Here is a 27031-nt window from a genome sequence, read left to right as displayed (position 1 = left end):
GTACAGTTATTTCATTTTTAACCTTAATTTATATTTTATTCCTTCCTAGTTAAATTTACCCTTTTTAATTTTTCATATTTATTTCCTATCTTATTCATAGCCTTTTCCTTTTTTGTTTTCTTTAGGTCACGAGCAGTTGTCCAAGCATTTCACTACATATCCTACTGTGTATGACTGTGTACGTGACAAATAAAATTTAAAATTTGAATTTGAATTTGAATTTGAATGATTCAGAGGTCAGTGTGAAGTGATTCAACAAATAGCAGAAATATTCCTCTGAGAGGGGTCAACAAACAGGCTCTATGTATACCTGCAAGTTGGTGCAGTGATTTCGACCTCTTACATCTATGCAATGAAACAGCTGTGATGTTTTCCCCTTTCGTTGCATATTTTTAGTCCTTGTGAACTATTTGTACCTCCCATTTTCTCTCTTTTCCTACATCTTTGCTGTTTCTGCTGAGCTATACTGTTTTCATCATATATTTGCGTTTCCTGTTGGCCACTTTTTGTCACCAGTTTTCCACACAGTGTACTCTTTTTTGCACTGTTTTCATCTCATGTCTCCAGTTGTTTTGCAGTCTACAGTTACAAAAGAAATAGAAGAACCATTTTTCTGACCAAAGAGAAGATCCCATCTGAGTTTCTGCATGAAGTGTGGGTTCAGTTTTGGTAGCTTCTGTCTCTAATAAATGAAACCGTTATTTAAAAACTGCTTTTTTTAATTACTTGTTATCTTTGTCTTATATTAAAACTTGATTCGTGATCTGAAACTTGAAGTCATGATAAATATGGGGGGGGGGGACCCAAAGAAATCGGGAAGATCACAAAAGCTAAAGATTAGAATCAGCAACTTGGGGGGGGGGGGGGGGGGGGGGGGCATCTGTGAAATCCACACAGGAGTCAGAATTCAGTTATTTTAAACAAGAATCCAAAATTCCAGAGCTGAGGTTTGCTTTGCTGAAAACAGTCCAGGTTCACTGCAGCTCTCTCATTAGCTAATATCACCTCTAAAACCCCGAAACAGCGTCAGATCTTCAGCTTCCACGCAGGATCGCTGAGGAAAACACGACACACCTGCAGCCTGACCTTTGACCCGTCCTCCTCGACAGTCTCTGCCTCTCTGTTTACCTTCATCATATTTGCATAGCTGCTGCTGCCTGACCGGAGCGCTCGTCCTCGCGTGCTCACACACGCCCCCGCCCCCGCTCACCTGCCTGCCTCGCGCCAGAACCAATCCAGCGGTCGCTCGGTGCGCACAGACATACAGCAAGTTTCTGACGTCTGTTCTCGAAAAGAAAGGACTAAATTCACAGGATATTTTTCACCTTTTTTATTTTATTATTAATTTTTGTGAACTTCTGTGAAAGTGAAGCCTGCGTGTGAGCGCTCCGTGGATGACGGAGGAAGTTACGCGTAAAGAGGGAAATGAGGTTTACTGTGTGGGGGGGATCTAAGGCTGTAAGTGACAGTGAGTGAGACGTTAACATCATTAAAAAATGAGGTAAGAATCTCACCTGTCTTTCTAACACACTGACGACGTTTAAATCGAGTAACTGTAGCGCAGATGTTAATGCGCAAAAGCGCCTTTTTTCCGCCTTGACGCACAGTTCACGTCGCCGCTTTAATTTATTACAGTTAAATCGGTTTTAAAGCGACAATAACCACCCAACAAAAGCAAGAGCCGCACGTCAAACGGATAGACCTATTTTAAACTGTTCTCACTCCTTAATATTTTATCCCTCTCGTTTTAGCCAATTACTAGTTTATTAAACTCTGACAGATGCTTCCATCATCCATCAGAAACAGAGACAGAGGTGGCTTTGTTACCTTCCCCCTTTTATCTTTTTTGTCTGAATTTGCTTTTAAAGCTCTCTACAAACTCTGATTTCCAGGTTTTCCGTGCAGGTAAAATCTCTCTGTGAGAGGCTCTTTCTAAACTTCACCAGCTGCCCTTGAACTTGTGCGAGAAATCCTTAAATTGTGGGACTTTCTTTGGCTTGACTAATGATTTTTAGTCGCCAAAGTCAAGACAGTGGGTCGAGTTTGTGGCATTCAGCACACAGAATTAAGTTTAAAATAATTTTATAACGAGATTTTTTTTGTATGCTTTCAAATTGCCTTTCTTTGTTATATAACCTAAAAAAGGTGGTTTAAAATGGCTTTAAGTGTCCTGTAAGTGTTAAAAAAGAGATCCTGTTTTGTACACTTTATTAAACTGTCAATCTTAACTATGAAATAGTCTTTTACACAGTTTTGAGAACCTGGACCAGGTATCTGCATTGATTTTCTTGGAAAGCCCCTTCTTCTTTCTGTAAAGTGCTTCACAGACACAGAATAGAGTAGTGAAACCAGCAGGCATTGGAAAAGGACCACAAAGTAAGAACAATAACTGCGCTGTCTCTGCCACATGAGCAGACACAGTGCTCCTGTGTTAGAGAGTGAATGAAAGAAACCACGCTGTTGTCATTCAATCTCAAAGTGTGCGGCTTAAAGCTGACCTCCTGCGCCGGGTGCAGGTTGGTCAAGGTGAGCGGTTTGAATCAGATGAATTACCGGGTAATCCCTCCATGACTCTGCTATTAAATCTGATATCTGATGTTTTTTTTGCAGCAGACTGGACAGATCAAAAGAATATTTTAATCTGTGAATTGATGGGGACTTGGAAGTGGCAGTCATGATGTTTTGCACACTAATCAGATAGAGTGAGGAAAGGGGAAGAGGCAGATCAGAGCAAACCACTGCATCTAGGTGGTGGCTTGAAAAAATGTTTCCAATGCTCAGTGAGTGCGTCAGCTGCGTGTCATTCCAGTACACACCTGAACAGGGTAACAGTGTGTTACTGGGGAAGTGCCTGCAGCCAGACTAACAAGTTTTTTTTGCATAATGGGGAAAGGACTAGAAGAAGTCAGTCATTAAAATAGCATTAAAACCGAGGGCAGGTACAAACTGAGTGCACGTGTTATCAGGCTTTGGAAGCTGAAGGTGAAGGCTTGGCTTGGTTTAACCTTTGCTGAATGTGTGGTCTTTCTGTCTTTTTCTTGTTGACAGGGAGACCCTTCTTCCCCCCAGTATGGATCAGAGCTCATCTAAAGAGGTTATCTTGCAGTTTAAGATTCCTTATCGACAATCTTTGGGTCCGTAACACATCCAGAGGGAGCGTCTTTAGCCTCATCGCCTGACTTGCAGAGTGCTGAAAACAGAGGAGCTGGACTCTCTCTGAAATACTCTCTGACTCTTCTCCTTGCTGCTCAGACGTTAACAGCATCCGACAAGGGAAAGTAAAGACAAACAAACACTGTTCTAGTGTGTTTTTGTCATGCAGAGGAGCTGACGGGCACAAGGGGAAAAGCAAAGTGACAGGTTGGCAGACTGTGAAAGCCCTCGCACTCACACTGGGTCACCATGCCAGACGAGTCCCGAGGCATCCAGGACGAGGGGAAGCCTGGAGCAGAAGCTTCGCAGCTGTCCTTGGTGCCAAATATTGTTGTCGTCTCCAACGACGGGGAGGGCAAAGTCAACGGGCGCAACATCATTGAGCTGGAGGACTTCACAGACAACTTAAAGCGCTCTGCTAAAAGCAGAAATGGTAGCACAGGCAGCCTTGTCATCGGAGGCGAGTCAGGACTCAGTGCATCCCAGGTTTCCGTAGAGGTGGGAGTGGCCAAGACTGGACAGGCCCCCGAACCAAACAAAGCCAACTCTTTGGTGAGGGGAGCAGGTGCAGATCGTGATAAGCTACAAAGTGACAGCAGGGATTCAATGCAAAAGAACAGCTGCAGTGATTCGGACTACGGCAGCTCAAAATCCCTTCCCGGTTACGGTGGCGCAAGTTTAAGCGCTGATTCCTGTGATGAAGAGCTGTCTGAGCTCGATGGAAATGTATTCGAAAAGGCTAGCCGGATCTCTCCCATCAATCTGTCTGAATCCAGCTTGAACACCTCTCAGCTTGAGCAAACCCCTAAAAACAGTCATGACAACTATAGCATTGATTCTAAAACTGACATAACTACTAAAGCAAAAACGAAAAATTCACTGAGTGGAAGCTCGCCAGAATTACCCAGTGTTTCCCCCAGGGCCAGCCAATCCGGGGACAGCATCGACATCAGGTGGGCCAACGAAGATGACGACCGACGAAGCAACCTGTCCAGGCAGACTGTGATAGAGGGCGTGTGCTGCTGCTATCAGGCCACCCACAGGGCTTGTCTGCAGTGCGTGGAGGAGACTCCGTTAATGGTGTCTGGACTGGTGCTGACATTGGTCTTCAGTTTGGTCATTATCATCGTCCTCGCCGCCACAAGGGTGAGAATTAAAGTGAACACTAACCAGCCATGCTTCAGTTTGGGAAATGCACCCCACTGAGCACCAGAGGTCCATTTCCTGGTCCCTTTATGTCTGATTTTGATGCAAGAGGGAAGTAGATGTCCACATCACACACAGTTGCTGTTTCCAAAATAAAAGAACGTGGATCTGTAGTTTCTTGAGTTCAAAATTTGATTGAAATTGTAGATCAGACAACATAATCAGTATCTTATTCTTACCGTATTCAGAGTTTTTTCTAGTTTTTGCTATGTAACTTTGCACTGTCCACTTTCTGCTGTAACAGAACAAATTTCCCACGTGCGGGACTAATAAAGGTTATCTTATCTTATCTTATCTTATCTTAACGCAGAGTAGCCTCATTGATGGCTATTTTAGTCCAAGTTTCCCTGGGCAAGATACTTCACCCCAAAATGCATCCATCGAGGTGTGATAGGCTGAGAGATTAAAAGTTCTTAGAGTTCAGTAAACAGTAAAGAGCTCTATAACTGTGTGTGTGTGTGAATCTGACTTCTGTTGCGCAGATGGTTGCCAGTAGGTGGCCTGTGACTGAGACCTAAAGCAGCAAAACATAGCCAGCATATAGAGTCAGATAAGTGCAAGTCACGTAGATGCCAAAGAATTAAAAGAAAAGATCAGAACTGCCACTTTTGAGATTATCAACATGAGCGTAAGCAAAGGAGAAATCTTACAGCCAGCGGCACCAAGAAAATGGAGGATTAAACCTGTTTCACCAAAACGCAACAGCATTCCTGTTGCACTTCACTTAGACCACATGACTTCTTACAATTGCAAGTCACTGTTGTACATGAAAGCCGTACATACAAGTATTACCTGCCTTTGAAAAGTCTGTTTTAAGTACTGTTTTCTGTCTCTAAAAAAGGGTGATCTGTAAGAACCGGTTGCTATCGTATCAGACGATACAATAAAAGTAAAACATCAAATTATCTAAAAAGCTAAAAAAAAATTATCATTTTCAGATAAGATCATATAAGTTAAGATATCCTTTATTAGTAGAGGTGGGAATCACCATACATTCCTCGATACGATATTATCACAATACTTAACGCACGATATGATATTATTGCAATTTTTTAAAATATTTTGCGATATTCAGATTCTGTACATAAAGGTAAACTTTATCAATATTCATTTTATCTAATATCAAAGTCTCACACTCCAACTTAACTCAATGCAACCATCTGGTACAATTATAGCTATTCTGAACTATGCAATTTATGAAAACTATGCAGCCCCTTCAGCAACTGAAGAATTTGAAAGTAAATTAAAACAAAATATAATTTTACATTAAATAAAAAAGTTTTAAACTTAATTAAAATAAAACATGTCTTAAATTAAAATAAGTAAACTGTCATGTTTATTGCTGCCATAAAAAAAGTTAAACACATTTGGACAGTGAAGGAATGTCAGGATTCTTGCTCAGAAAAAGGATCAACATGCTCTGAAGTCAGAGTTCCAGTCCACAAAAACTTTTTTTGTAACAAAATATCGATTTCTGCTGTCCCTGTATTGATACATTATTAGCAAACAAAATATCACGATACTACACAGTATCGATTTTTTCCCCCACCCCTATTTATTAGTCCCATAAATGATAGGTAGATAGGTACATTCATATCATTACAGCAGTAGATTGGACAGAGCAAGAATAAATAGATCCAGTATAACCAAAGAACAATAATATTATACAAGATAAAATGTACATATATGCAAGGTAACATTTTCGCTAATGGTATTGACAAAGGCTTCCCTTTATGTCTAAATTTTGGGTGGGGGGGAGAAAGTTGATTAATCGCCTTTTTAGGCTTGAACAGAGGCTTTCACTCGAGCTTATCCCAAACATTCACTATTCACCTTTACCTGCTCAACAAGTTTTCTGTTTTGAGGTCTAAAAGACATCTAAGAAGTTAAATAAGATATAATCACATTTTGCTTCTCATTTATAGCCCAGCTAAGTTATATAATGACAAAGGAGAAAGCACTTCTTTTCATTGTACTCGTGAATTTCAATTCACTTTATGTTCTCTGAAACACATAAACCTACATTTGAGTCATAATACTGTCCAGTCTTGTGTTTGCACAGCAGTATTTAGTGCTAACGCTAGCCGCACACTGCATGTGCATCACCAAGCTAGCATGCTAATCTCCCTCCTGTTTAATTTATAAATACCAACTTTTAAAGTGGATAGATGACCATAACCCTTAGTCAAAACTAATATTTCCATTTTAAAAATAACCAATCCTCCCTGTCATTGTGAAAATTAAAATACCTTTACTTCCTGTGGCTGAAGCAGATTAAAAACATGGCACCACCTGTTTGAAGCTGAGCCCGGCTTTCACGTCTGATGAATACAAGCATTTTAATTTTGCTCCTTTGTGCTAAGCAGGCAGGTGTTTTTTGGATATAGTAAACAGCAAAGTAAGCTCTTCCAAATGCATTAATATTAATAGGAAGTGCTCCTTTCCCTGCCACTGTTAATGCTGTGCAGGAGCAGACAATTTAGTTTTCTTTTAGAGCATTTTTTAAAACTTTCAAACAGCTAAGATGTTGGTGACATTAAAGCACTATTTCACTTTTTCTGTCGCTTCACAGACAATAAGCGAACATGTGGGCGCTCTGTCCATTGTTAGCATTGTTCTTTGCCTGAGCACGATGCTGCTCGTCTGCCTGCCCTGGCTGGCCACGGTGAGGCGCTGTCGAGGAGCGCTGGCCCTCTTCGTCTGGGGGATACTATACATCACTGCGATGGTCTTCGTCTTCACGGGCGGACAAGTGACAGCGTGGGAACAGGTGAGTCCCAATGGTCCTGAGCACAGATAAATGGGAGGGTTACATCAGGATGGGCTCCGGTGTAAAATCTGCGCCAAATAAACGTACACATCTATCCGTGGTGGCAACTCCTTGGGAAACAAAGGAGAAGTTAAAAGTGAAAAGACGCCCAGGACAGCTGGGATAAGCTCTAAACTGCTGCATGTTTCTTTCTTCTTAGGTTGCGTTCTTCCTCTTCCTCTCTCTCAGCGTGTACACGGTGCTGCCTCTCTCGCTGGCCTGGGCCCTCATGGTCGGGATAGGGACCAGTGTTTCGCACGTCATCATCATCAGCGTCTACGTTCCTGTCACCAGACCAGAGACACCAGATCTGGCTGTGCAGGTTCACACACATATCATATTTGAATATATTTAAACTAGTTTCTAACGGCACGAGGGTCATGTTAACCTTCCTCTTGTGACGTTAATTGTTTTCCCTATTTCTTATTAATGAAAAGGGTTTGGTCGTGCTGAAATTATAATTGGTGTGTGTGCTTTGGAAGTTCATATGTAAATTTTGGAGAGATGCTTCCTTTTGCATGAGCCAGAAAAGAAAAAAAAAAAACCTCAAATTCAAATAGAGTGATACAGCGGTATCAACAGGGCTCAGTTACTTTGGAAAAATGTAAATCACCTGTTGTTATTATTAGTGAAGTCATAAACACATGCAGTTGTGGTCAGATGTTCATATTCACTCATCATGTGCGTGACTTTTAATGATTTCTTTTGGATTTTCAAGGGTCAGATATAGACACACCCCCCACTAATAATTGGGTTACTGTCTCTTGACATGTTGGGTCTTTTGATATCCATCAACAAGCTTCTGGCATAATTCTGGCTAGATGTGTGACTACTTATCTTGGCAGAATCACTAGAATTCATTTAAATAAGTTGGTTTCCTGGCACAGACCCGGCTTTTAAGCATAGTGAGGATGGGGACTGGCAGCGGCTCCCGGGCCTGGCAGATCCCCAAAGAAGGCATCCCCTAGAAAGCAGTAATAACTGTGTGTTACGAAGGTCATGGACCTCTGCAGTAATATAAGTGGTAGGCCTGCTAGCGAAGATAAGTAGCCCCTGGCCTCAATAAGGTGGTCGAGGGGACTTTTGAAGGTCTTTCCAGAAGTTTAATGTTAGCCTACTCTATCGGATCCAAAACCAGTTTTTATGTATGTTTGGAAATCTCAGTATCTAGGGTTACTTCATGTCAAGTTGTTTGTAAGTGGCTTAGCGGCCCTTCTGTTTTGTTTGCTAGTCTTTTGCCTCATGTACATTGTGTTTAGTTTTCCTTCCTTTCCTGTCCTGGTTTAGGTTCATCTGGTTCGTAATTGCCCTGCTGTTTGGTTTTTCCCGATAACTCTCGTGTCTATTTAAAGCCTTTGTTTGCCTGTGTTTGTTTTACTGTTTTTCCTCCTCTGTTTCCTGTACATTGCCTGCATGTTTCCGCATTTGGATTTGAGGACTTTGTTTTGGGGGTCTGGGATTTTTCTGCTTCTGTAAACAAAGGTCAGTGTCTGTTTATTCAGCTCAGCTTTTGAGTCTGTATTTGGGTACGTGCTTTGCAATTCATAACAGCCTCATCTGACAAGAAAACTTTTCTCTGGATGGCATTTGGCTCGTCCATGTGGAGAGCTGCAAATTCCTGTCGAGATTGAAGCAGAGGCTTCTCCCTTGGTCAACGCCCTCTCAATCCATGATGTAATATTGGCTTCAAACTGTGGACAGTGATGCTGGTGTTCCAGCAGTTTCCACTTCATGTTAGTCTTGAGCCTTGGTGGTTCGTGGGTTATTCCTGAACATCCGTGGGTCTTCTCTCAGGTCTTAGTGGTGACACATCGGATAACTTGTACTTACATAAAATCATTTAAACTGATGAGCTTTTGTAAGTCTACAATCTTTCCTTCTCAGATCTTCTCGATGAGTTCTATCAAACAAATCATTTTTATGCTGCAAAGAGAAACTACCGGTTGGAGTCAGTCATGACCACTTACGAGAAGTTAGTGAGAAGACACTGTAGAACATATTAAATGTTTAAGTGAGTGCATGTATATATTTGAGCCTCTATGTATACTTTTAAGCAGTATATGTTCAACCTTGTCCACCCTGGACAAAGAACAGCTCAAAGAAATCATTAAAAGTCCAAAAATTGCCACGGCATTCATTCAAGCTCATGATCCATGGATCAAATCAAATTAAATGTGTTTGTAAGCAGCTGTGCAGTTTGCAGTTCTCAGTTAGTGAAACATATCTCGTGATCTGTGTCTCTAATTTTCATATAACAGCCCATATGAGAGGACGGCTTTAAGTATAAACACCCCCTCTCCTCTGACTGTTTCTTCTCTCAGCTGGTGGCGAACGCTGTGCTGTTTGCATGCGTGAACGCCGTGGGAGTTTTTCACCTGTACAGGACTGAGAAAGACCTCCGGATATCCAATCAGAAGCGAGAGGAGTTCAGCGCCATACGCTCCCAGAAGGAAATAAAGAAATATCAGCAGGTCAGCTTCTCAAACAGACGTGACTCACATCAGGCCCACGAATTCCTTTCAGACCCGTTTCATTGTCGTTTCATTTGGGCAGAGCATTCGTCCGCTCTGCTTACCTTTGTTTAGCACATTGCAGTTATTTGCTTACGTGAATGACACAAAACTAAAGTATCTGACCCCGCCCTTTACTGATTTTGGCTTGGCTTTAATGAAATATAATTTTGTTTCGATGTCTCTTTCGCTGCCAGCGTGACGAGCCAGAAAGTTAATTTTCTTCACTCCTGCTTCAAATTTCCGAAATAAAGATACAAGAGTGTGCTTTAATCCATCCTACAGCTAAAGTAGTAAAATAAACAAATGAGATAATTTGATAAATTAATCTCTCCTCCATTCCTCTTGGGGGCAGCTCATTTAATTGACTCGTATGTGTAATCGCTCTCATTAAAGTCCTCTTTATGTGACACTGTATGCTTTTCTTGCTATTACTCCAATAGATTAATCATTCACTTGTCTGAAGTCGAGCAGCGTATATAATAGGCGAGCCTGAATGGGAACCATTTACAGCAAGTAAACAAATAGATGAAACTTGATCCACCGAGTAAACATGGCAGCGCTTCAAGGAGGCTTTTGATGGCCATCTCTTTCTTTTACAGCCATTGTGAACTCCTCACCCACCTTCTCTACACACACACACACACGTAACCCCCGTCCTGTCTGTTTCCCCGGCAACAGGAGCAGCTCCTGCTGTCCGTGTTGCCACGGTACATCGCCGTGGAGCTGAAGACGGAGGTAATAAGCAGGCTGTCGAATCCCAAGAGCGACGACGAGAATAAATCAACTTCAAACAACTTTCACAGCCTGTATGTACGGCAGCACAGAGACGTCAGGTGAGCATCGCCGGAGAAAGTGCTGATTGTCCTTTCGTGATGTCGACTGTGATATCGTTCTATTATTCATGTTTGGTGGGATTAACTATCTCAAGAAGTACACAAAGTCCTGAAAATGTAAAAATATGCAGTGAATAACATCAGAATAAGAGATAGCAGACATTTTCAAGCAGGTTAGTGGGGCGGACTCGCCGGCTGTACACACGTGTACCAAGAAAAGACTTCAAAAGTAGGAAATCAGGAATGTCAAGCTGACTTTGCATCGTGGGACGCAAGCACTGATCTTAAGGGGGTCAGAAACTCTCCTAAGAAGACGTTTAACTACTCTTTGAATCGCTGACATACCTTAATATAAGAAAAATAAGGTTTACATAACAAAGCAATGCTTCTGTAAGAAATCTAATAGGAGTAAATGTGTCAAATATCAGAAAAAGCTCTGGGTGGTCATTAATGAGACTGACCCGTAATTATAAAACAGAAGGTTTTTGTTAGCTGACAGAAAAGCTGTAAAACTCGTGAAAATACAGTTAAAAGTGGGTCAGATTCGATTGGCGTCTTTACCGGCCCAATTCCGGCACACGGCCCTTATGTTTGGCACGCCTGTATTAAATTGTCTCAAATTCAGGTGTGGACGGGTGAGGTCACAGTGAAAGTTTCCAGCACACGGTTCTGCTGTTTATACCACCCCCCCCCTCCACAAACAAATGTAGTAGTAGCGTCATCTGTTTGTGTCTGATGTCTGATCAAATGACATAATGCTGACGTGAGAACAAGGCCCGGGCCCCTTCCTGAAGACAACACAAACACAGCGCTGTGTTTGTGAACCACTTTGATCTAGAGAAACATAATCATCTGTAACCACATGGCACCAACTTTGATATGGCGTCATATATGTGATATTTACGTTGTTCTTTAACATTACCGCAGGGTGCTGTTAGTTCAGACTTACCAAATTATGAATGTACAATCTAAACATAGAAAGGTCTATATTTAGATTGTACAATAGGGCTACACCTTTAACATTTACACACCTGTTCTTATGTGTGTAAAAAGAGTTTGAGTTAGCTGATAAGGTATCTTAGCAGTTTTATCTAAATGCTTATAAAACATCCTGATTTTAGCTTGGTAGCAGGCTAACACAGTCTTGCAGTGCACTTGTGGAAACCTCAGAGGTGACGATGAAGGCAGTTTATTCGTTAGTCGCCAGAAATGGGAAGGTGTGAGGGTGGCGTGCAATGATTATGATGATTAGAAAGACTTTAAGGCATAGAACAGATCCTTTAATGAATGGATGAGTGTCAGTTAATAAGGCTTAAAGTAAAGTGGTGTGTTTGTCTGTGTGGGTTCATGTAGCATCCTGTACGCCGACATCGTGGGCTTCACGAAGCTGGCGAGCACCTGCACACCCGAAGAGCTGGTCGCTGTGCTCAACAAGCTCTTCGGCAGATTCGACGAGATCGCCAAGGTGCAAATACCAGCTCACCCACCCTGAAATAACCCTTTCATTTCCCCACAAAGACTTGCTTTGTGTCAGCTCTGACCTCCCGGACTCACTTTCTCGTCCCTTTCTTTCCATATGTAGAGGAATGGGTGTCTTCGCATTAAGATCCTGGGGGATTGCTACTATTGTGTGTCTGGTCTGCCTGACCCCATTCCCACCCACGCCAAGAACTGTGTTAAGATGGGGTTGGACATGTGCACTGCCATCAGGTCAGTTTATCTCAAGTTATTTCAAGTTTTACTCATATGTATTTCAGGCGATTTTGTTTTTCTCCACACATACAGACGACTGTAAGAAAAAGAAATGTGCTTTACGTTTGTTTAAAACGTCTGACGTGCCAAAAATAATTTTCCATCTGAGTGAAGCACGTCGGTTTTGTGAATTTGCATGTGATGTACCCTGTTTAAGTTCCTCTTTGTGCTTGTTGCGCTCATATTCAAATGTACGACTGAAAGCAGACTTTATCCTGCTGCTGGGAGCATACAGTGGCAACTATAAAGAGTCCATAATACACTGGTGCTGTTTATTTCAGTGAGGTCTTGTGTGATTTTGTCCCACAATGTTCATGAAATGTCAAAATATCTGGCTTTGTTTGCACGGTTTTGCTCACATTTGGATAAAAATAGGTGTATAAATTTACATTACAGTGTCATGTGTCAGTCTGATGGGAAGATTAGTGATTGACATTAATGATTGGGGGTTATTTTAATAGTCTTTCATTTTTGATTTCCCCTCTAAGGCATAAATTAAAAACAACATTTTGTACAGAAGCAGCTTCTACAGGGCGGTCAGTGTGGGTTATTGTTTAAACTAACGAAACGTTAACATGAGATTATAATGTTCTTCCGCTGCATCACCATCTTTTCTTGTGTTTCACTGCACAAACAGGGGATTGCCACTTCTGCAAAGTATTTGCAGCCCTTTGTTTCTTATTTTTGTTGCTTTCATCATTAGCAGTTCCCAAGAACAGAAGTTTAATAAAATACAGTGTAAAAAAAATAGAAATGGAAGTAGAGAATAACAGAACAGAAGTTTCTTTTTTTTTAAACGCAACGGAAGAAAAAAAAAAGGAAAAAGATAAAACACACACAATGGATGTTTTAAAGATAAAACACAAAGGAACGGAAGTGCTGGATGTTTTTGATTTTTGATTTCTTCTTATTTTCCTTTCTTTTGTTTCTGGGTTTGTCTGTCTCACTGGCTCCTTGTTTTACTTTGAAGGTTTGCTTTTGCATGTGACCTGATCTGGTTTTACTTTCTATTCCTTCCTCTCCCGTTTCCCCCTCACTCATTGTTGTCACCTGTTGACTTGTCTTTCCGTCTCTGCCCTTTGTTGAGGTCCACAGTGGTGCACTATGAGATTAACGGCTCAGCGAGCTGTGTCGAGCTTGACGTCAGAGTTTTCCATGTCAGGAAAATTGCTCGTTTCTGACCTAGCTAAATCACCATGGTAACTGATGCTGAACACAAAACCTAGTCTGGAGCAGGTCCGGAGTTTTTCCTTCCCACTGTCACCAAGTGCTTTCAAATACGGGCTGTCTGATTGTTGGCGTTTTCTCCGTATTATTGAAGGGTCTTTGAAGCAATGCATATAATATATATACACTTATATATATTGTTTTATTTGTCTTTTGGTACTTTTTCTTATCTTCTTAGCCCTGTGGACGAAACAAGGCCAGAAATGATCAGGGCTGAACTTTACTGATTTGATTCATGCCTTTGTCTCCCTGTAGTAACCTGCGAGAGGCAACCGGGGTGCAGATCAACATGCGAGTAGGCGTTCACACGGGCAACGTGCTCTGCGGCGTAATTGGCTTGCAGAAGTGGCAGTACGACGTGTGGTCAGATGACGTCACCTTAGCCAACCACATGGAGTCCGGAGGTCTCCCTGGGTGAGAGACGCTTAAAGTCAGTTTAAACATAATGAAACTCTGAGCTGTGTGTATTTTATTATTTCTACTGTTCATCTATAGGCGGGTCCACATCACAGAGGAGACGCTCCAACATTTGGACGGAGTGTACGAAGTTGAGGATGGGGACGGGGGGAGTCGGGACCATCTTCTGAAGGGCAGAAAAACATACCTGGTGATCGACCCCAAGAAGCCACACCGTCCTCCCAGGAGGCACGGACTGGTAGGTGTCTGCCCATCTATGAGGCACGGGTCAGGTATTTATATCAAACAAATGTGAACTTCATCCTACTCCTTTCCAAGTTTATAAACTATGTGGTAAATACAGATATTCACAGAAGCTGTTTGGTTTTTTCTTATACTTTGGTTTTCAGTTTACAGTGTGTTATGTTTTTATTTTATCAGTCAAATTTTTGTAGTATTTTTGATCCCTGGTAACCTTATTAATACCCACATTAAATTTTCCTGTTAAAAATACTGCAGCCAATCAAGCTGAAACACCTTTCATTTCCTCGAACCTTGGAAATCCCAACCTCTGACTTCAAATAAAACACGTGTTTGTCTTCTTGTGAATTTCTTTACAACTGCGGGGAAATCATCTCAAAAGGACTCGTGAAAATACCATCACTGTTCCCGCTCACTTGACCCGCGACTAAACAAACTTGTGACACGTTGTCTTTAAAAGGCAGAAGGTGCCAGATTGAATCTTTCGAGTGTTTTCTCGCTCTTGTGCCGCGCCAGAAGATCAAACATGTTGTGCCTCATTCCATGTTAGGAATTTCAGCCGTGTTTGTGCCCAGCTTAAGGAATCAACACGTTGCTGTAATATGTAATTTCACAACAGCAACCACAATGTAAACCGTTACGTGTAAAAAGGGAAGCTGTTAGATTAAAAACTGTTAGGAAGATGATAGTGGTGTCCCCTCTGGAAACCCTCTGTTGCGTGTATTGTAGCTGTTAGGAAAATGAATCACAGTTCAAATCATGTTAAGCTGTAATATTTGCCCCAATTTCAGCCCAGCCATCTTACACCAGGGGAGAACAGGCAGCGAGCGTCACTGCGGATGTCTCAGTACCTCCAGTCCTGGAAGAGCGTCAACCCCTTCGAAGGCCTAAGCAACCCCGAGGCCAGACGGCCCAAGAAGTCAACCACCGTACGTATCTGTGCATTTGTGCTGTTGCTGCTTAGTTTCTCCCTCAGAAATGCAGCGTGTCACGTCACCTCCTTTGCTTGGCCTCTAATCAGCGTTTCATTATTAACTCCATTGTGTTTATCTTTGTTTGTTTGTGTGATTGATTCAGGAACGCCCGGTTTCACAAGATGACTGGTTAGTAAAAGATCACCAAAGATCACTAGAGAAGTCATGCAAAAAAGCATTAGTTGTTTATTCAAGTTTAATAGAAATAAATAGAACAATAACATCCATCCTTTAATCCCTGGATGTGTCTAACATGTTCCTCTTTCTTTCCCAGTTTGGTCATTGATAACAGTGTTAGGGGATCGCTGGACACGCTGGACATTAAAAGGTAAGATTTATTGTTTTTGTGCTCCTGTAGAGTTAAAACGGTTTTAACAGTCCTCTGAAAAACTCAGCACACCCCACGATTCAGTCGCTCGTAGAACTTTTTTGGTCCACTGTTCTTGGCAGTGAGGATTTATTTATGCACAGTCAAGCATTTGTTTCAGGTTGAGGTCTGGACTTTGCTTGGGACCAGTGTTGTGTTGCATCAACCAGTTTCAGCCAGGCTTTAGGTGACTGATAGATGGCCTCAAATTTGACTCTAGAACACTTTGGCAAACAGAGGAGTTCACGGTCGACTCAGCGAGCACAAGTTGCCCTGTGGTTGTAAAACAAGCCCAAATCATGACCCCTCCACCACCGTGCTTCACAGCTGATAGTCTGTGTTTGGCTGCGCTTTGTAAACCTAACCTGTTCATTTTTGAGAGAAGAGGCCTTCCATACATGTTCAATCTTTTTCTAACTGTGCTGTCATGAACTTTAACATTTAACATGCCAACTGAGGCCTGTAGAGTCTGAGCTTTGTGCAGTTTCTCTGAACATAGCACAGTCTGACCTCGGGGGTGAATTTGCTGTCAGATCATGTCATTGTGTTAACAAACACCTGACTGCTCCAGAGCAGCAAATTAGGTGCTCTGACACCTGCTGATGTTCAGTTAATTAAGGACATTTGACATTAACAGTGCCTGACTCCAACCGTACCCTCTTAACTCCTGTGGACGCCGTGGGGGTGTATGTAGCTTTTCATTAAAATTAATTTAAGAAACTTGATTTGTTGAATATTTCTGGCTTCTGTGATTCGTCCTCTGATTGTTTTCCAATCTTTCACTCAGGAAGAGAGCAAAGAAGCTCAACTGTTTGACTCTGCTGTTCAACGATATCAACTTAGAGAAACAGGTAGATTCATTCAGGTCAAAGATGAGATTACTGGACTTTTAAGCGCCTTTAAGGTTCTATTGAGCATTTTTAAGCCATTTACACTATTTTTTTGTTTGTTTCTTTTCAGTTCCGCTTTTCAGAAGTGGAAGGTTTGCACCACTCAATGAGCTGCTTAGGTTTAATTTTCGTCGCTCTTTTCACCGTCCAGATGCTGGTCTCTAAGACGTGAGTAATACTGTTTCCTGCTTGCCGTCTCACAAGCGCACACGTCTTTTATTATTTGGGGAGAAAGTGGTGTGAACTATGAATTTTCACTCTTCCACAGGAACTTCGTGATGGCGGTGTCCTACGGTGTGACCTTTGCAGTGATGGTGGTGTTCTTGTTCATTGCTTTCACTGGATACTTGGAGGTAAACAAACCCAGGCGGGCTGTGTTTAATACATATCAACAGGTGATCCGCCTTTTATCGACAGTCCAGGTTTCAGTGTCAGTGGTTCTTCAAATGAAGAGAAAACACGCGTACGTGCACCTGCGGTATGAACGGTCCAGGTTCAGGGTTGACCGACGGCTCCAGAGGAACACACAGGAGCTTTTGCACATTTAGTCCTGCATTTTTTATTTTTAATACAAGACAAAAGCAAAGAAAACAATGAAAACCAAACCATGCACACCCCTAATCTTATACCAACTCTCGCTGAGACACATTTAACACGCCTCTGTCCATCTCCTCAGTCCGTTTCTGCACAAGAGTACCCCTTCACTTTTACCGAGTGTTATCAACGTTATCATCTCACTTTAACTCTGAAAAGAGCAGCGATTTAAATTCAGTTTAATTTAATTAAATAGTGCTTCACAGTTTGGATGGAAAGTGCAAACGTCTCAATATGCAGACACTTGTTTATGCACAGTTAAAGCAACTAAAATCGCTGCAAATAGCTTTATTAAGACAGCATTTTTTTTTATTGTTTCACAGAAATGGCGTTCCAAAATGCCGGTGGGTGTCCAGTGGATATCTGGGCTATCCCGCGGCGTCGCCACCAGGGCTGTGCTGCGGTTGTTTGTGATCATTATCTGTGTGCTCATCACTCTGCTGATGGCCATGCTCAACCTTGTAAGTTCCTTCATCGGTCGTTCTGCCAGTAACGTCTCAGAGTAAAAAACAACTCTCTTTTTGTTTCATTTTTATTTATTTTTATTTTTTTAAAGTGCTCTTGACCAACAGTTCTCCAGGCTTCCTGAAGTTCTTTCAAAGTTGGACATCGGGTGCTTTTTCATTCATTTTCAGTCCAGTCGTTTTACTTTTAGAGGAAATTTTCTGTTTTCTACTAGCAGCTGGTCGTAATAAACACATTTGTTCCCATTTCTTTAGTTGAATCTATTAAAAATGTGAAAGATAACTCAGTCTGACAGACATAAAAATTGTGTTTTTGTATCAACAAGGTTATTGCCAAAGAGCTGAAAACCTGCTATATCTCATTATAATGAGTGTTACCTTTTTTAAGGACACACTGGACACCAGCAGATGATCCTTAGAGAAAAAATCCACCAATCTACTTTTCTCTGCATATTTCAGAGTGGCCTGTTGTTGTTGGCAGTCTAAGGCACACCTGTGCAGTATTCGTGCTGTCTAATCAGCACCTTGACACCTGTGAGGTGGGACGGATTATCTCGGCAAACGAGAAGTTCTCACTAACACAGATTTAGACAGATTTGTGAACAGTATTTGATAGTAATGGGTCCTTTGTGTCTGTAGAAAAGGTTTCAGATCTTTAAGTTCAGCTCATGAAAAATGGGAGCAAAAACAAAAGTGTTGTGTTTATATTTTTGTTCAGTGTAGAAACAGTATCAGCCTCCCCAGAACTCTCCCAGATCTCAACATATGCCCTATATAATGTATTTCAAAGCACGTTTGCATCTGTTTCAGTAAATCACTGCAATTATTTCCTATATTCCTAACAAAATAAAAAGAAATTAGGGGTGACTCAAGACTTTGGCACAGAATAGCGTTTAGCTATAAATTCATTCAAAACAAAACAGTTTATGGCTAAATAATTATTGATCTTTTGTAGATTAACTAAATGGGCCTCTTTACTCTGTTATATCTCATTTACTGTTTTAACTTTAAATTTCTTGCAGCACTTCCTTCCTGGAAATAACTGCACCAGCATAGCCAACACCACAGTGTGGGAAAGTTTGAAACTCCACACGCTGCCTGTGAGTAAATAAATGCTTCACTGCACCTTTATTACATGTTAAATAATGTACTTTATCATTTCTTTGGGGCAGTATGATAGTTTGTTAGATTTCTTCATAACATTGTTATCTATAGATCTATGTGACTTGTTTTTTTGTCTCTGCACAGACTTGAACGTTGCTAAAATACTTGACATTTAGCTCCTACATTTCTGAAAGATATTTGGCCAAGAGAGTTACATAGCTGCTTGAACTTATTGGAACATTTCACTCGAAGTATTCCAAGTCACGCCTAACCTGTTGTACTCACATATTTCTCCTGCTACCTCCCTCTGTCCAAACATGCAGTATTACCTGTACTGCTGCCTGCTGGCCATGCTGGGAGTGATTGTGTTCACCAGGACGTGCATGTCTGTGAAAACACTGCTGCTCACGCTGGCTGTCGTGGTTTACCTCGCCCTCTTCCTCTATGTTTTCGAGTCAAGATCAACCTGCCTCATCGAACTGTTTTATAATGGTTCCAAGTGAGTACATTTCACTTCTTCACGTATGGAAAAAGCCAACGCTGATAAACAAGCAAAGCACTCGCCTCATTCTCCACATTTCCCAGAGCAATGGTTACAATAACTTTGCAAGGTTCAAGTCCTCCAATATCTCATGTTTGTAGCAGATTTTAATAAATAGATTTCAAAAGGCACTATTGCATCAGTTGATACCATAGTGTCTAAATGAAAATGAAAAAAATAATAAAAATAAATATGTTTAAAAAAATAAAGAATTGTAAAAACGATCAATAATAATAATAATAATAATAATAATAATAATGAAATGCAAATAAATAAATAAACAAATAAATAAAATAAAATGATAAAATTTAATTATAAAATAAATAAATCTTGAATGAGTTTGAATCTTAACCTCAAGGTCAATCTCAGGTTTTCAGAAAATGCTGTGAACACGATGACTGGGAAGGAACGATTTTCAAATAACAGGACATGAGGGGTGGTGGTTAGTATTTTTAAATGTTGGCAACCACATTTAAGCTGTAAATGTGATTTTAAAGACAGAACTTTTCCTCTTATGTTAAACTTTTCATGATAAATAAAGCTGCAACTAACATCTACATGTGTTTTCATGTGTCTTTTTAAAAAGCCAAAAATGAAAGAAAAGTGTAACAGTATTTTACTAACACCCCCCAGCCCCACCACCACCACCACCCTCCCCTCCACAATAAGAATAGTCTAAGCAGACAAGCCCAGACCTCCCTCAACCCCCAGGCTGCCTCCTCTAGTCTCAGTTTATCTAGTGTGACACCCTGGTGTTCTCAAGCTGGCTGACAGATGTAATCTACAAACAAAACACTTCATGTAGGAAGCATCCCAGTCAAATACCTGAACCACCTCAACTGCCTCCTTTTATGTGGAGTATTGGGTCTACTCTGAGCCCCTGAGCTCCTAACTCTGGGGCTACGTCCACACTCGCCCGGATAGATTTGAAAATCCACACTAGCGTTTTCAGTCATTTTCACAGAGTTGTGCGTCCACATTGAAACGGCTAAAACGCTTACGTTCCAGTACAGCGCATGCGCAAAAGCGAGTGAGAATTAAAGAGTTTGAAAAGCTATCCGGAGCATGTACAAACTGATGTTAATCTTTTTTAGGGCTGTCAAAATTGAGAGCAATCAAAACAACTGCTGTATAATGCCCTCCGCTATCTTTGTTTAATTGGTCACATGATGGCATCACATGACTAAAATGCGTCATCGTTTTAGAAAGTTTCCATTTTCGAGTGTCCGCACTGCGACGGGACAGCTCCGTTTTCAAATGCATGTGTTTTCGTGAGCGTTTTCGAAATGCTCGATGTCAATGTGGACGGGAGGCCAAAACTGAGAGAAAACGATGCGTTTTCAAATGAAAACCCATTAGTGTGGACGTAGCCTAAGTCCTCCACCCTTTTCCAGTTGAGAAGCATGACCTTTTTGAAAAAAAAAAAGGTAAACACATCACCAGGATTTTGGTTTATAAATGATCGGACACAAATCAGCCGCTCCACTTTAGAAGTGTGCTGCTAATCTTTAATAGGGGGGGTCTTAATTATCCACTTCAGCTTTAAGCTATTTGTTTTAGAACAGCACTGAATGTGGACGAGCCTCCACAGGAAGTAAAAGTGTGCAGGGAGAGGGTGTAGGAGATGAGGTGGAACTGGGCCATAGTGTGCTTTGCCAAGCCAAAGTGTTGGATTTCCTACTCTTTGTCTACCTCTGAGAGTCCAGATTGTGAATCCTGGTCTGGAGTTTCACATCAGCATTACTTATTCATCGGCTTTCTATAGACTGAGGCCCGCCTGGGGGCGCCGGCCGCATCGGCTGTGTGTGATACAAGACACTGGTCTTTGAACATATGTAATGGAAACATGTTAGAAGCCTGCACGGTTCTACAAATAATAACATGCATGGGATTTTCCACAGGCCCGGAGTCCTGAAGGACCCTCAAATCATGTCTGGGATTTGGCTGTCCATCTTTTACATTGTATGCATCATACTGGCCAGACAGGTGAGTGTGTGTGTTTGTGTGTGTCCGTGTGCAAGAAGTTCTTTAACAAAGGAAATGCCGTGCATGTCACATCCGGGTTTAAACCAATGCTTCTTCGCTTCTCTCTCAGGATGAGCTGAGCTGCCGTGTAGATTTCCTGCTGGAGCGCTGCTTCAAGACAGAGAGAGATGAGATGGAGACCATGGAGAACGTCAACAAGCTCCTCCTGCAGAACGTCTTGCCACTCCACGTCGCCTCTTTCTTCGTGGGCAAAAACATCAATAACCAGGTAAGTAAGACATTCCCAAGGTGCACAGCTTCTGTCCTTTATCTGTTCAATACAGATCCAGTTGGAAACAAGCCTGATATTCATATTTATCTTCCACTGTGTGACATTCCGAGGAATTTAATGAGGAAATATGAAAGTGGGTGTGTAAGGAGGATTTGCAGCACCACATTTTTGTCCTTGGAGCTTTGCATGATTCACAGTTCAAAATAATTCTTATTTATCAAGAACTGCTCGATTGAGGCAAAAATCAGTTATCCCATTTGATTATTTGGCACAATTGAACATAGATTTAAGGAATATTTTTAACAAACCGGCACGGTGGTACAGTGGTTAGCGATTTAGCCACACAGCAAGAAGGTCCTGGGTTTAAATCCACCATCTGGTCTTTCTATGTGTGGAGCTTGCATGTTCTTCCCTCTGTGTTAGCTCTGTGACAGATTGGTGACTTGTCCAGGATGTACCCTTCCTCTCACCCTGTGGCAGCTTGGATAGGCTTCGGCCACCCACCTGCAGCCCTGAATTGGATAAATGACAGAAGACGGATGGATTGATGGGGAAAAAAAACTTTATTTGAAAGCCAAAAAAGAGAATTTAGGTTTAAATCTAGTCGGTTGCACACCCCTATATTTGTCTTTTGGCTTTGGTGCAGCTCCTCAGTTCATCCTCTATCAAAGACAAGCTGCTTTATCTCTGCCTTTAAGCCAGTTTTCTTCTGATTGGCTGTCCCCTGCAAACAGAAGGTTTGTGAACGATGGGCATTCTTGGCTGAGATGGCCATATTACGGATGTCCACTCTGTTTGACATCATACAGTGAAAGAGTAGACGACAATCTCAAAAACAGTGCTTAGAGTGGTTTTAATTCTCATGGCCTTTACTTGTACATACTCTGACCTCGTGTGAATTATTGGTTAACAGCACATATTTGACAGGAAATAAAGGGAAAAAAGTTTCTGCTTCATATATTTTTCTTACTATTTGTACCACCTCAATCATTCAGTCAGCCATATTTGAGAGTAGTTAGTCTGAAAACACTGTGGAGGGAAAAAAATCAATGATTTTTGGATGTTGAGTGAGTTGAGTGTTGGCACCAACACGCTAGTTTCCAGTTATGAAACCTTTTTGGAGTTTCATGTGCAAAAAGCAGCAGAACAGGTTTGACTTGGCTCCTGCATGCAAATTGGATGAAAATAGGCTTATGCTGGAATTATTTTTTTAATCATAATTTTATTTTACATCCTTTCAGGACCTGTACAGTCAGTCATATGACTGCGTGTGCGTGATGTTTGCATCGGTGCCTCAGTTCAAGGAGTTTTACAACGAGACGAGCGAAAACAAAGACGGCCTGGAGTGTTTGCGATTCCTCAACGAAATCATATCAGACTTCGATGAGGTATGAGGAAGCTGACGGTGTGAAGTCCTGCTGCTGTCAGCACCAGCCTGCTGAAACGTTTTGTCTTTTCTGCCTCTTTCTCACTCTCTCTTCCTCTTTGTGTCTCTTTCACGCAGCTTCTTTCAAAGCCCAAGTTCTCCTCGGTGGAGAAGATTAAGACCATCGGCAGCACCTACATGGCCGCTGCAGGGCTGACACAGTTGGCTCCGGGGGATGAAAGAAAGGTTTGTGACCCTGAAGTCACAGCTTTAGGTTATTACCTGCAGGTTGCACACAGGATGACTGACATACTCAGGAAAGGAATTTGGATTTGCAAATCCAGGCTTGCAAAGCCGTCTTCTAGTCTACTTTTAAAGTGTAAACAAACTGCACACGCTCCCTCTGACTGAATACTGTGATCTCTGGCTCCCCCTACAGAAATGTGACATGTCCTACAGCCACGTGCGCTCCATGGTGGAGTTCGCCATCGCTTTGATGGCCAAACTAGAAAACATCAACACGCACTCTTTTAACAGCTTTAAATTGAGGATTGGTGAGTCTCTGCAGAAGAATAATGCAGATGTTACAGATTATTTATAGTCTGGTTATTTATTGTTATTTTCAGAGTCGAATCAGAAGTTGCATGATGTCTGTTTATTTTTCATTTTTATAAACAGCTAAATGATTTAAAGAAAGACAACACGGGTGCATGGATGGTGCTGATCTCACCTCCTCAGACAGTCTTGATAACCCTGAAATAACTTCTGTCTGCTGTTCACCTTCAGGGATCAACCACGGCCCAGTGATTGCAGGAGTTATCGGAGCCCATAAACCTCAGTATGATATTTGGGGGAACTCTGTTAACGTGGCCAGCAGGATGGACAGTACAGGAGTACTGGACAAGATCCAGGTCAGTTTTGTTTTTTGGAATATATCCTGAGTCTGTTTCTCTCACCAGTGTTTGATGGATTTGGTGTAACAAGCCTATAATATGATAATAAAATATTGTATGGTGGTTTATTGATGTTTGTAAAGGCATTAATGCATTATTAAAGGACGCCAGTCTGATGAAAGTTTCAATATTGTTCAGTAAGATAAGATAAACTTTATTTACTGACTCTCAAAGGTTAGGAAAGTCGTTTGTTACAGCGGCTACAACTCAAACACGACCTAAAATAGCTTATAGAAGAAGAACAAAATATATGGCTCAATAAAATGACATAAGGACACAATACGACAAAACAAATATTTCAAGGTAAAGTTCTATTAGATAGAAAAAAAATCTAATAAAATTTTAATGGAGACTATTTTTGTTGTGTGTTTTTTAGGGGTATTTTTAGTTTTCTGGTAAGAATGCCACACAACAACACTACAATAAATGTAATGGTTTTCTAGGCCTGCAACTTCTTCCTTTGTCCGGTTTCCTCAGTATTTTAAGGACATCCCGCTCATCAGGCTGAGATATGCCAAGTTTTCAGCCAATAGCTGCCTGTGAATCACCTTGTTGGTCCAAAAACACTATTTCATGTATGTCAAGCTGCCATGTGCTGGTTGTGTGAAGCAGGCAAGAGAGGACTCAAGCGCAGACTCATGGAGGCAAATAATAAATTTTTTAAGTTAATTATAATTTATTGCAGAATATCAGACAATGCAAAACTAACTAAAACTGGAATGTACAAGTAACTAAGCAGGCAGGCAGGCAGGCAGAACACACAGCAGGGAATGAAGGAGACGCAACACTGGACAGAGGGAGACAGAGGCTTAGATACACAGTACAACGACGAGGGAACAGAAAACACATGGGAACACAGCTGAGACAAATTAGACATGACGAGACCAGGGAAGCTAAAGTAAGCACACTGAACATGGAACATAAGACCTTCACAATAAAACAGGAAATGAAGGAATGCAAGACTGACACACGAGTTTGACAGAGCGGAGGAACGGCAGACAAAGGGGGGACATGACGGGCTGGGGGAAACGTAGAGTGGAACGCAAGAAAAACAAGACACAAGAGGGAATCTAATAATCAAGGAACTAAACAGAGACTACTAGTGAACCAGAACATAAACCATAATACAAAATATTACCAAAACACAAGAGACTCAAAATGTAGGGTCAAATTGACCCAGAACCATGACACAAGCTATGCTATCTTTGGCTTTTTTTCAATAGATTCAACTAAAGAAATTAAAAACAAATTAAGTGTTTTTACAACAGGTTGTTAGTAACAAAGTGGCTAAATTTGGTCCCTTGCTTTTTGTTTGGGAGCCTTTTTTATGCTTGAAGGATTCAAGCATAAAAACAACAAACATTACTCTTAAAAGGCAAAAAGAATGAACTGAAAACGAGTGAAAAAGCAGCCAATGTCCAAAGAAAACTTTGAAATACCTTCATAAAACCTGGAGAACTACTGTCCAAGAGCATTTTAAGAATGACAAGAAAGCTGACTCTTTGGAAGCAAATCTAAGGCTTTAACATCATACTGTACCATGTATAGATAGATAGATAGATAGATAGATAGATAGATAGATAGATAGATAGATAGATAGATAGATAGATAGATAGATAGATAGATAGATTGATTGATAGCACCATCGGGTTCTCGTTACAATAAGGTCTTGATGTCTACTCCCCTCGTCATTGGTTGGACGTGCTGAGTGACAGGACGTGGTCGGATTCATATAATCGAATTAACTGGGGTCAGGACTTTTCTTAATGTGACTCCAGCACAACACCATCTTTTCTTTCATACTGAGCTGTGAGCTCTGCCTTGGCAGCTCGTTGCCTCTTGTGCTTTTCTGTTGCCTCAGGTGTGGGTTTTTTTTTGGCACAGCAGCTTAAAGATGCCTGGAGAGACATATAACCTAACTCTTTTTATTGTCATTTTCTGGCTCGCAGGTGACCGAGGAGACGTCCCAGATGGTTCAGACTGTGGGATACGGCGTCACTCTCAGAGGAAAAGTGAATGTGAAGGGGAAGGGGGAGCTCACCACCTACTTTGTTAACACGGATCACACGTCTCCTGATTTCTGATCAAGCCTTCACTGCAGGCCACGGCCCAGACACAAGCTGCAGGTGCTTGTTGTTTGTCTGTAGCAGCCAAGCTCACACTTGCATGACTCATTCTGGGGTTTTCTTTTTTTCTTTTTCCACACGGAGAAACACAATCAGTGTGAAGGACTTAAAATAAAACACCACTGTATGTTCAGCCAGGCCGGCAGTCATTATAGACACCTGCACGGCCTCTGTGTGATGTGACGGCAAAGGTCAACACCCGGCAATCATTCACATTCACCGAAGAGAAGCCACCTCAGACTGGTCAAAGGAAGGCGCACAACTGCGAGCAAGCAGCCGAAAGCAGGGAGCTTTCCACGCATGCTGCCTACTGTTTCTGTACTGTATCTGTGTTTCATGTGAAACTGCTGCAGACACTTTTCATTGTATTATTATCAAAACATTAAATGAAATATGCTTTTTTTGGTACATTGGTCGTGGCTGAATCACACAGTACTCGTGTATGAAGTTAGAAGGTACCAAAGATCACTGCTGTTATATGAAGGATCATATAGGATTTACATTTAGAGGATTTTATTTTAGATTATTTATGTTTTTCACTACAGACATTTAGGTTTTAGCTCAGATATCTTTACATTTTTCACTTTTGTTTTTTTTTTTTTACTGTATTGCTGCATTTGCTGTTTTCTGATATAATGACTCGTCATTGAAGGAAAAACACTGGCACTGCTCATAACTTTAGCTACGCCTGTGAAAAGGGTTTATATGTGCAGCTGGAAACAGGTTTGGTAATATTTTTGCTTTAACCTGAGGGAATCACAAGCTGTTCCATGGGATAGGAAAGAAAAATATTTGTGTAAAATATATTTATTTTTGCGATTTTTTTTTAGTTATTGTTATTATTCTCTAACCTGTGCTTTTATTGTGAAATTCTGAGAAAAAAAAAAAGGACTGGCTGGTCATATGTCCTCACTGCTGGAGCCAGAGAGATTTAATAAAACCATATAGCTCTGAAATATGATTTATTTATCGAGTGTGGCCCCATAGCTGTCATTAATTATGCTGTAAAACATCAGAATATCAGTATAATTACGCCATTAAAAAAGAGTCACATGATGCACATTTGGAAATTTTGCACTTTAAAAAGACTTATTTTATGTTTTAAAGGATCCTATTCTGATTGTGCTCAGAATATTTCTTCGTCTTCTTTTTTTGGATGTGTATTTCTGTGTAAGTTGAAGAATTCACTCTATTTATAAGCTAATAAAAAATTAAAAAAAACCACATGTGGTGTTTGTGTGTGTG

At 41.2% G+C, this 27031-nt stretch overlaps 1 protein-coding gene across 1 annotated transcript; it reads left to right on the top strand.

Moving 5' to 3' along the window:
• The first annotated feature begins 1194 nt into the window (after positions 1-1194).
• On the top strand, positions 1195-26187 carry LOC113019116 (adenylate cyclase type 2). The gene is made up of 26 exons (XM_026162640.2): positions 1195-1501; positions 3049-4299; positions 6932-7129; positions 7329-7490; positions 9490-9639; positions 10360-10514; positions 11868-11979; positions 12097-12224; positions 13749-13907; positions 13989-14148; positions 14942-15079; positions 15228-15253; positions 15399-15452; positions 16279-16342; positions 16452-16549; positions 16650-16734; positions 17299-17436; positions 18462-18539; positions 18867-19042; positions 20986-21070; positions 21180-21338; positions 22583-22729; positions 22846-22953; positions 23147-23261; positions 23494-23618; positions 25610-26187. Exons 2-26 carry the CDS (start codon positions 3403-3405, stop codon positions 25742-25744), a joined length of 3852 nt encoding a protein of 1283 aa, XP_026018425.2. The 5' UTR covers positions 1195-1501; positions 3049-3402; the 3' UTR covers positions 25745-26187.
• The last annotated feature ends 844 nt before the right edge of the window (positions 26188-27031 follow it).

Source organism: Astatotilapia calliptera, chromosome 3 (assembly GCF_964374335.1).
Source record: "Astatotilapia calliptera chromosome 3, fAstCal68.1, whole genome shotgun sequence".
In the NCBI taxonomy this organism is placed as follows: Eukaryota; Metazoa; Chordata; class Actinopteri; order Cichliformes; family Cichlidae; genus Astatotilapia; species Astatotilapia calliptera.
This window is presented reverse-complemented; position numbering and strand designations above follow the sequence as displayed.

What these genes read in the sequence shown, in the direction of transcription:
- LOC113019116 (XM_026162640.2), top strand. Translation starts at nt 3,403, where the DNA reads ATGCCAGACGAGTCCCGAGGCATCCAGGACGAGGGGAAGCCTGGAGCA. An exon ending in GATTCGACGAGATCGCCAAG is followed by an intron (nt 11,980 to 12,096) that starts GTGCAAATACCA and finishes TTCCATATGTAG; the next exon opens with AGGAATGGGTGTCTTCGCAT. An exon ending in CTCCCAGGAGGCACGGACTG is followed by an intron (nt 14,149 to 14,941) that starts GTAGGTGTCTGC and finishes CCCCAATTTCAG; the next exon opens with CCCAGCCATCTTACACCAGG.